This window comes from Humulus lupulus, chromosome 8 (genome assembly GCF_963169125.1).
Source record: "Humulus lupulus chromosome 8, drHumLupu1.1, whole genome shotgun sequence".
In the NCBI taxonomy this organism is placed as follows: Eukaryota; Viridiplantae; Streptophyta; class Magnoliopsida; order Rosales; family Cannabaceae; genus Humulus; species Humulus lupulus.
In genome coordinates, this window is record NC_084800.1 from 129,848,957 (window position 1) to 129,858,331 (window position 9,375).

The 9,375-nt window shown below is 34.3% G+C and overlaps 1 protein-coding gene across 1 annotated transcript; it reads right to left on the reverse strand.

The window, feature by feature from the left end:
• Positions 1-2,309: 2,309 nt before the first annotated feature.
• On the reverse strand, positions 2,310-4,772 carry LOC133794172 (WAT1-related protein At2g39510-like). The gene is made up of 7 exons (XM_062231370.1): positions 4,546-4,772; positions 4,363-4,425; positions 4,129-4,245; positions 3,750-3,993; positions 3,467-3,628; positions 3,209-3,360; positions 2,310-2,920 (listed from the first exon to the last, which is right to left on the reverse strand). The coding sequence occupies exons 1-7, from the start codon at positions 4,752-4,754 to the stop codon at positions 2,674-2,676; spliced, it is 1,194 nt and encodes a 397-aa protein (XP_062087354.1). The 5' UTR covers positions 4,755-4,772; the 3' UTR covers positions 2,310-2,673.
• Between the last annotated feature and the right edge of the window lie 4,603 nt (positions 4,773-9,375).

Consider the following 9,375-nt stretch of genomic DNA (forward strand, 5'->3'; position numbering starts at 1 on the left):
TCTTGGAGATACTTTGGTGTCATGGTCATCCAAAAAACAAGCAGTAGTGTCCAGGTCTAGTACGGAGTCGGAGTACCGAGCACTAGCTCAAGTTACAGCAGAGATTACGTGGATACAAGCTCTACTGAAGGAATTTGATTTTCCTCTACAAAACACACCAATAACGTGGTGTGACAATATGGGAGCAAGTGCATTGGCAGCAAACCCGGTATATCATGCTCGCACAAAACACATAGAATTGGATGTTCATTTTGTACGAGACAAAGTTCTTGATAAATCTTTGGAAATCAGATACGTTCCTTCCAGTGATCAAGTGACAGACTGCTTAACTAAGAGTCTCACCAATTATAGGTTTCATTTCTTAGTGGACAAACTTGGTGTAGTTGACACACCACCAAGTTTGAGATGGGCTGTTAAGAAATGAAATACACTCTGTAATGAGAAGGTGAGCTGGCGTAACAGAATTGTGGAGATCCCTAGGCTAACAAACTTTTACCTTTCTGTTAGAATATTCTCTGTACGACTGTAACAATATATGTAATATATATTTTTTATTCATTTTATATCAAATTGTAGCCACACGCTTCATATAATGTAACAGTGAGTATATATACAAGAAGAGCCAGCTCTATTCGGCGCTGAGCCTATTTCCTACTTTCTATAGATTTCTCTGAATTTAATCTGGGCAGCCAGCTATAGACAAACTATCACAAAGAAGCTTCACTTTGTCAACGTATTCAGAAATAGAAAGATTACCCTTTTGAATGCGAGAAAGTTGGCCCTTGATTTGGAGTAGTCGAGCTTTGGATTGACTGGAAAATCGCTAATCTAGGGCTCACCACATGGACTAGGAGGTGGTGAATGTTGCAACAGAAGCAAGAAGCCATCTGTCATGGAGGACCGAAGCCAAGAAAGAAAAAGATGATCCTTTCTTCTCCATAATGTGTACTCAGGATTAACAGATCCATCAGTGAGTTTTAGATCCGGGGAAGCATCATTGAGGAGGAGATCTTCAAGGTCATGGCCAATGACCGTGGGTATAACTTGGAATTTCCAAGAGAGAAAATTCAATCTATCGAGTTTGAGAGTGAGAGATGAATTGGAAAAGGGGTTCCATGATCCAAAAGAATTGGAAATGGAAGCAGTTGTCGGAACAGATGAAGTAGATTGTCGAGAAGCATTGAGCTCAGCTGTAGGAATTTTAGGAGCAGTACAACCAGTGGGTACAGACGCCATGGATCACCTTAGTCAATACCATAAAGGAATTAAAGAAACAAGAGCTATTTAGAGAGAATTTGAGTATAATTCCCCAGAAGGCTGTTTCAGAATCCAACCAGAAAAATGAGGACTGCCTTTATTTATTTATAGCCGAGTACTTACAAGGTGTTATAAGAATTGATTAAAAGAAAAGAATTTACTAATCTTCAGCTGTAATAACAACTAATCAACCCATGTAATAACTTTAACAGGAAAGACAGTTAAAGAGAACAACTTATGTTATGGTTATCACACAGCGAGAAATTCTTCTCTTCTTCACTGTATGATTTGATTAATCTATAAGGCTTTCCTTAAGAACCTATCTGATCCAATGGTCTAGAAACTTGCCCCTTTGCCTATAAAAGGGTGCACATTTCTTCCTTACAACACACACAAGCTCGTGCTTGAGAATTAGAGAATCTCTCTCTCTAAGAGATCTTTCAACTTGAGGACTCTCACTGCGAGAAACTCCTCTTTGACTCAACCCAAGAAAATAGCCAAAGTACCGGGTATGCCTCACATCTCATTCACAACTCTTGAAGGTTATTAGCTTTGTACCTAACTTTAGCCTGAGGGAAGAATCTAAGGTTCAAGCATAGTAAAACAACTGATGTCCTTGTATTTCTACCCACTGTTGATCCGTAGCATTGGAATGAAGTCTAGTACCAAACTTGATTATAAATATTTATGATATGTTAAGGATTAAAAAGAGAATATATCTCTTAGTATTTTCTCTGTAAATTATTTTTATTATTAATTAACAAGAACTATTAACGAAGTGAAGAGAAGTTCCTTAAATTAGAGCAGTTAATTAGTTGCCTAAAATATTGTTTTTACTGTGAATGTATATTTTTATAACTTATTAATCTTATCTATTCTTGAGGTGGTTTATTAGGCATTCAAGCAGAACCTTTTGCTTTATTAGGGGGACTCAGTTGTGCTCAATAATAGTTTAAGATATTTGTAAAATTTTACTTGAACATCTTTTTCTTATGTTGGTAGCAATATTTTTAAGCAGCACATGAATTGGTTTAACATACTAGACAATGAACTTATTTAAATGGAAAAGATATATCTCCCCTTTTTATTATTTAATTTTTCTTTTCGATCAATTAGGTTCATGATGCGTCACTATTTATATATTTAAAAAATATTGTTAATAAAATTCCAATCAAAGCAAACAATTATTTTGCTTTCTTGTTATATAAAATGGTTAGCGTGGACTGACTTCAAAGCTGTGTAAATTCAAGTCTTCTTGTACTCATCAAATTACATTTATCACTAGATCCATTCTCCCTCTAGTGTTTTACCAAAGATCACTATGAGAAAACGAAAGTATTAGCAGTACCAAACATTAGCTCTTACATTATTAGCATAAGACTCAAATTTCAATTAATAATTAAGTCTATAGTCATGCTATATTTTGGTTCCTAATTCAGACAGATTAGTCTTTGGATGGTCTTTCACTTCAATGGATACAAGCTCTTGAAGATAATTTTGAGCCTTTGTTGCTTCATTGAAAGAGACATTTTCGTTGGTCTTGTGTTCATATGTTGTAGGTGCTAAAACTTGTTCGATTGGTCCCGCCTGGTAAGGCTTGTCCTTGCTCTTACCCCACAAAACCATGTTAAGTCCGATTATGATGACAACAGCTCCAATAACTCTGTACAAAAGATAGTTCATTTCGGCATTTAGTTAATTTTCTTCAACATTCCACTGGCAACCAAAATATGTATATTTTCAGTCAAAGTGTTTGGTTTCTAGGAGAAAGAAACTCAGAGAAAAAATGAAGAGAAAAGTAGCTGAGAAAGAAAAAGCAGAACTTAGCTTAACACTACTGATCTTAACCGACTGATACAGAGTGTAACAAACCTAACTAACTCTAATGCTGAGTAACAGACACAGAGTAAGGGTCATTAACACAAAGAGATTGAGAACTTGAAGTGCATACCTGCCCAAGTACATTTGCTCCGACAAAATGAAAGAACTCATTATTGCAACAATAACCAAGCCTACAGGATTAAAAGCAGTCACAAGAACAGGTCCTTTTAACTTGATGACTAAAACTTGAATATAATAACCAAGCCCCGAGCGAAATGTTCCCTATTGCACAGCCATTATTATTGTCAATATCATGTCAGAAGAAAATAATTAGCAAAGAGAGAATATATGTATACATACATATATCTAGAAAGATAAATGTTCTTACTCCATAAAGAGCAGCTAATATCATGTACTTAGAGTTTAAAGACCAAGCTGAAGGTTTGCCCCACTCAATTCCTAAGGCCACAAACGTGCCCTGGATTGCACCAGTTAAACATGTAAGAGATGTTAGGGAGAGCTCAGCAGGGTATGTTTTCAGTGTGATTGCCTGCAATAAAAAATATTAATGTCGTAACATCATAAAATGAATTGAAAATTTAAATTGATTTCTATCTGTAAAACAAGTATTAACCATAAATGTCAACAGAGATAAAAGAAAAATCTCTTACTTGTAAAATGACGAAACTAGCCCAACATGCACATGCTCCCATTATCATTAGAGCACCTGTAATAGATATGTGATCATTTGTAGCATTTATAGCTTCATGATATTGATGGCTATCTTGTTTTGTCCACGGCAAATTCAACACAGGTCCATTAACCATGGCCATTAACAATGCGCCTCCGAAGGTTACTATGGTTCCCAATATCTTTGCTTGGCTATGAGGTTTTCGAATACTAACCTTCTCAAGCCTACATTAAATGAATAATAAACTTGTTAGTCAAAAACATTATTAAACTTACAAACTTGATAAAAAAACACTACTATTTGATATCTTAATAAACTTACAAACTTGATTCTTTAGATGCACAACTCAATATACATACCTTAGACTCCACGCCATGATAAATACAAATACAGGAACAACATTAATCATGGCAGTAGCAAAAGTTGCAGTTGTGAACTTCATTCCAGTGTAGTACAAATTTTGGTCCATTACAGGCCTAGTTTTGATCAAGAGTTGAAACTAAGTTAGTTATATGTTTCCCACATGCATACAAATTTAATTCCATATTCTAAATCATGTAAAGTAAGGATAATATATGCACATCATAACTTACTCCAATAATCCCAGCAACACAATCTTAGCAAATATAGCTGAAGTCATCTTGGGCCTCGTTTTCCTGTAACAACACGTACAATGAAGATCAGATAGTTTTCAATATAGCAAATAAATAACTGAAGCTTATATAAATAAGTGAAAAAGGCACATATAGAATGAGAGGCTAGATGAGATGAGAAACCTCTCGAGCACAATGGCAAAAGGTGCAATAACCATAGCAGCAAGAGCATGCCGGTAAACGACCAATACGTGTTGGCTTATCCCTTTGTTTATAACAAACTTAGAGATAATGTTCATTCCTGCATAACCAAATTGTTGCAGAATGAGAGCAGCATATGGGGTTGCTTCTTTAAGCATTTTAGACGAGGACTTAGCTGTAGAAGTGGACATAAAGAAAGTTTTAATGAGTGAAATGAAGTATGATATGAGCATTTCACAGGCTTGGTCGAATATATATATATGCTACAAAATTTTTAGTTTTAGTCACGATAAAATTTGTGACTATTAGTAAAAAATTTGTGAATAAAGAAAAATTATCTTACTTATGTCATACTAAAAAGTCTGTGGCTAAAAGTATTATTCACAAAAATTATAATTTGTTATCACTAAATATATTTTAGTCACAACAAACTTTATCACTAAAAGCTATAAGTTGTAACTAAAACTATATTAATGACAACTTGTGATTACGTATGACGTTTTAGTCTTAGAAATTTTTTTGTTGCAACTAAAATTGATATTTAGTCCCACAAAATCTATGGTGTAACTAAAATGTTATAACTAAAGAGTATATTTATTTATTTGTAGTGATATATTGCTTTCACTAATAATGTTTTATCTTTTAATATCTTTGTAATGTATAACTCTGTTTTTCTTGAAGAAAATTCAAACATAATTACACACTTTCCATTAATGTAAAAAAATTTACGAAAATCCATTAGTTTAAGTACGGAAAGGCCATTGTGAAATGTAATTTATTGTCCACGTGCATATATGGAAACTAACATGGAGAATAATGCAAACTTCTCCTTAAAAAAATAGAATAAAATAATCAGCATATTAATCATATTTGATCGAGTGTATTCCACTTCGGTTGGTGTCGTCACCACACAAAATAAAATATTCTTTCAGTGTTCGTTTCGGAATATCACAAAATATTTCTTTGTGTTTCTTTTCCGGGGCCACAGCTGGCTGTCTTCGTCTTGATAATAATCAAAGTTACATAGTTTAACTAAAATTTGCTGAAAGAAAAATGTTTAGGAAGGACTGATTTCAACCACAATGTGAGGAATAATATTGAAAAATGTAATAACAAAAAATTTGGTTAAAACAAATTTAGAGTTTATAAACGGCTTTATTCATACAAAAGAATATCAGATTAATTAGAATAATCGTGCCTAGAATATCAAGCAACAAAATTATATACAAACCAACCATTAATTTCTTTTTTGTATGTACTATATATCCAAGCCATATAGCTAGCTTAGTAAATAGTTAATATTTCAATGACAATTTTTAAATTATTGATGGCGGTTTAGGGGGAAATAAAGGGGGAATTATTTCCAATATTCAGGTCTCCATCAATGCAAATATTCCATTAATGTGAAACATATATGCATATATATATGTTGCTTCAGAAAATATACGTATCATTTTTGGAATGTCTATCTTCACTGTAACAGTTGTAATGAGAATAATATTCTGTCATGATAAGGTGCAAATATATAACTTACTGTTAGTGGTATATATTTTTTTGGCAAATGAGAAAAGTCCAACAAGCTTATTTTTTGTAGTGAAGCTTTATTCTTTCTTAAATGGTGGCTCTTGAACCGACTTCTAAGTCAGTAAACTCTTGTCCTACATGTGTTTATATTTACTACCCACTCTCTAGGGTGTGGGAGTGTGTCTTCCATCTCTTTGAAGACATTTTGAGCAAAGTATTATTAGGGGGTGAACAAGACTGACTATTCATAACATTCCTGAAGAAAAAAAAAAAAGACAGTTACACCATAATGTCAAGCAAAATTGTTATTCTAGACTATAGAATTATTACGACGAGTTGACAAGTTGACGCCCCTAAATTTTTTCATTTTAAAATATCTTCATTACGTGGGTCCTACGACTCTTACAAATTTTATTTGGAAAACTCTAAGAAATAACCTTAATGACAATTATACTACCAAACAAATATGTTATTTCGATACACGGCAAGTTCGTGTTTGGAAACTTCAGTTTAATTACTTAGTTAGTAATTATATATTTGTGTAATTACACTATATTTTATAATACAAAATTTGTTTGGTTGTCAAGTAGTAATTATTTATTAATTCTTATTATCATATTTGACAGTTAGTAATTACACAGAAAAAAAAATTATGTAATAAATTCATTTTAAAATTGATAGTAATTACAATATAATTACACTCAAATCTCATGTAGGCTATAAAAGTTCGAGTGTAATTAGGACCCTTCAATTATCTCAAATTACATAGTTACATTACAATAAAAATGTTTTTTAAGGACAACATTATTAGCAGCGACTATAAATTATCACTAATAATGTTATTAATAAAAGCGACAATACGTATTCCCCGGTGATATCACCTTTGATATTTTTTTTATGAAATATTATTAGCACCGACAGTTCTAATATTAGAGGAGACAATAAATTAAAAAATACACAGTAAAAAAACGTGGGAATTTTCCCACCATATTTTATATAGGACTATTAGCAGCTACACGTGTCGCGACTAATAGTCGCCAGACCATTTAAAAAAAAACACTAGCGGCGACTATTAGTGGCTTCATGTCTCGCCGCTAATAGTCCTATGTACCCAACCTGACTTCATCATCATCGTCATCTTCATTTCCCCAATTTGAAACCTAAGCCTCATTCCGCCGCCTCTTATAGCTCCTCGGAAAACTCCATTCCAACCCCCCAATCTTCAATTCTAACCATAAAAATGTGTTCCCCGACCCTCCAAAGCATAACCCCGATCGCTTTCTCTCACTTTCCCCCTTTTTTTCTCTCTCTCTCCTTGGATCTATGCAAACAGCCTCCGCCGATCGCCTCCACTGACCCTCCACCAACGCCACCTCCACCACCACCATATATATATATATATAGGTACATATATGTATATATATTTATATATGTTTTGATTTTTATTTTATTTTCTCTTTTGTTTTTTTATTTTTCATCTGTTGATTGTTTTTATTTTTTATTTTATTTTGAATTTTTTTCAATTTTTGTTTCATTTAAATTTTTATTTATTTTATTTTTATGTTTTTATAAGTGTATGTATACATATATGTGTGTCGTGTATTTATATATAGAGTAAATGACAGCTAAAATACCTAATGTTTTCAAAATATTTCACTTTTATACCCAAACTTTTTTTGCGGTTGTTTACTGAGTTTTTCGGAAACTAGAATTATGAAAGATAAGAGAGCTAAAAAGAAAGGATTAAAATATGTAAGCAAGATTTTTATGTGGTTGAGGCGTTAATGAGCCTTAGTTCACGAGTCAGTTGCATTAGAGCTTAGAGAGCTTTTGACAATGGAGTTTTCTGCAAGTTTGGCCAGAGTAATTGCTTATAAGAGAAAATCTGGGATCCCCGCTACAGTGCACAACTGGTCCTATTTATAGGCAGTTTAGGTGCGATGGGATTGGACCAGACTAATCCGAGCCCAATAGGGATGTAATCATGGTTTGCTCACTAATGGAGGCTTAATACAAAGGATATTGCTAAATAATACATATTAATCAGGGCCCATTGGGTCGGCTTGGGCGTGGGCAAGCTGTACAGTTGTCAATAGTACATAACCTCAGACTGGCCCGTGTGGGCTTCTAAGAGGATCCTGGGGACATGATTTGTCAGAGTAGTTGTAGTACTGTTTCCTAGTAGCAATGTACATTCTGTATGTAACCTCTTCTGTAGGTTGGTTGAGGAGACTAACTTCCGCGTTTCTTGGGAATGTGTCAGCATCAGGGAAGATCAATCCTGCCCTATCTGGACGTTTGGTCTGGGTTCCTTTACCGACATCTCGGTCCATTCACCGGGACCCTGGTTCGTTTACCAAGGCTCGGGTTCATTCTCGACAAGGTTGTATTCCTAGACTGCTGAGCCTGCCACCTCTTCCCGCATCCCGGATGATGCATATAGGTTGGGACCGGGAAGGTGAGTCGGGCCTGCATCTTGGGCCCAGTTCCCTTGTCATGGTCGTGCCTATTAGATGTTGTTGGGCTTATTGATGACTAAGCTTTTAGAACTTTCTACTTCCTTATTCATTGGGCTCTGGATGGGCCCAGATTTCTTCGAAGGAGCTCATAGGCCCATTGCGTCATGCCATGTGTTCAAGGGGGAAAACAGGGATAACATTTACCCCCCAAGTCTTCATCCGTATTTGCATGGTGGAGACTTGCCTCATTCTCCCGGATCAAATCCAAATATCTCAATTTGTTTCCTAGAAGACGAGTTCATTTACTTAGGGGCCACTTAGGGATCCCTGTCCCTTCCAATTCACCACATTTTACACACGTGTCCCCTAATTATTGGTGCGTTTGTACCATTCACACCTTACAGATCTGGAAAGAATCTTCTGATTATCAAAGTGACTGATGGGTGTCAGCGTGATTTCCGAGGCGTTCAGTGACGACATGTCGTCGCTGTAGGTATACAATTTAAAAAAAACTATTTAATTAATTATATTGATTGAAATTTATTTAATAAACTATTAAATATTAATTAAATAAATAAATAAAACCAACTTATTTAATTAAATAATAAAACCAATTTAACAATATCCATAGTCTCCAAAATGTAAGATAACAAAACATAAGTAGTATTGTCTCCAAAATAAAAATAAAAAACAACACAAAATATTAATAATTTAAAAATAGTAATATAACAATACTAAATGTCATCAAAATCAATTTGAAAGTCATTATTGTCGGGCTGTTGTGGTGGCTATGGTGGTGGCTGTGGTGGTTGTGGTTGCTAAGGTTGTT

What these genes read in the sequence shown, in the direction of transcription:
- LOC133794172 (XM_062231370.1), bottom strand. Translation starts at nt 4,754, where the DNA reads ATGTCCACTTCTACAGCTAAGTCCTCGTCTAAAATGCTTAAAGAAGCA. An exon ending in TTTGCCATTGTGCTCGAGAG is followed by an intron (nt 4,426 to 4,545) that starts GTTTCTCATCTC and finishes GTGTTGTTACAG; the next exon opens with GAAAACGAGGCCCAAGATGA. An exon ending in GAGCAAATGTACTTGGGCAG is followed by an intron (nt 2,921 to 3,208) that starts GTATGCACTTCA and finishes TCTTTTGTACAG; the next exon opens with AGTTATTGGAGCTGTTGTCA.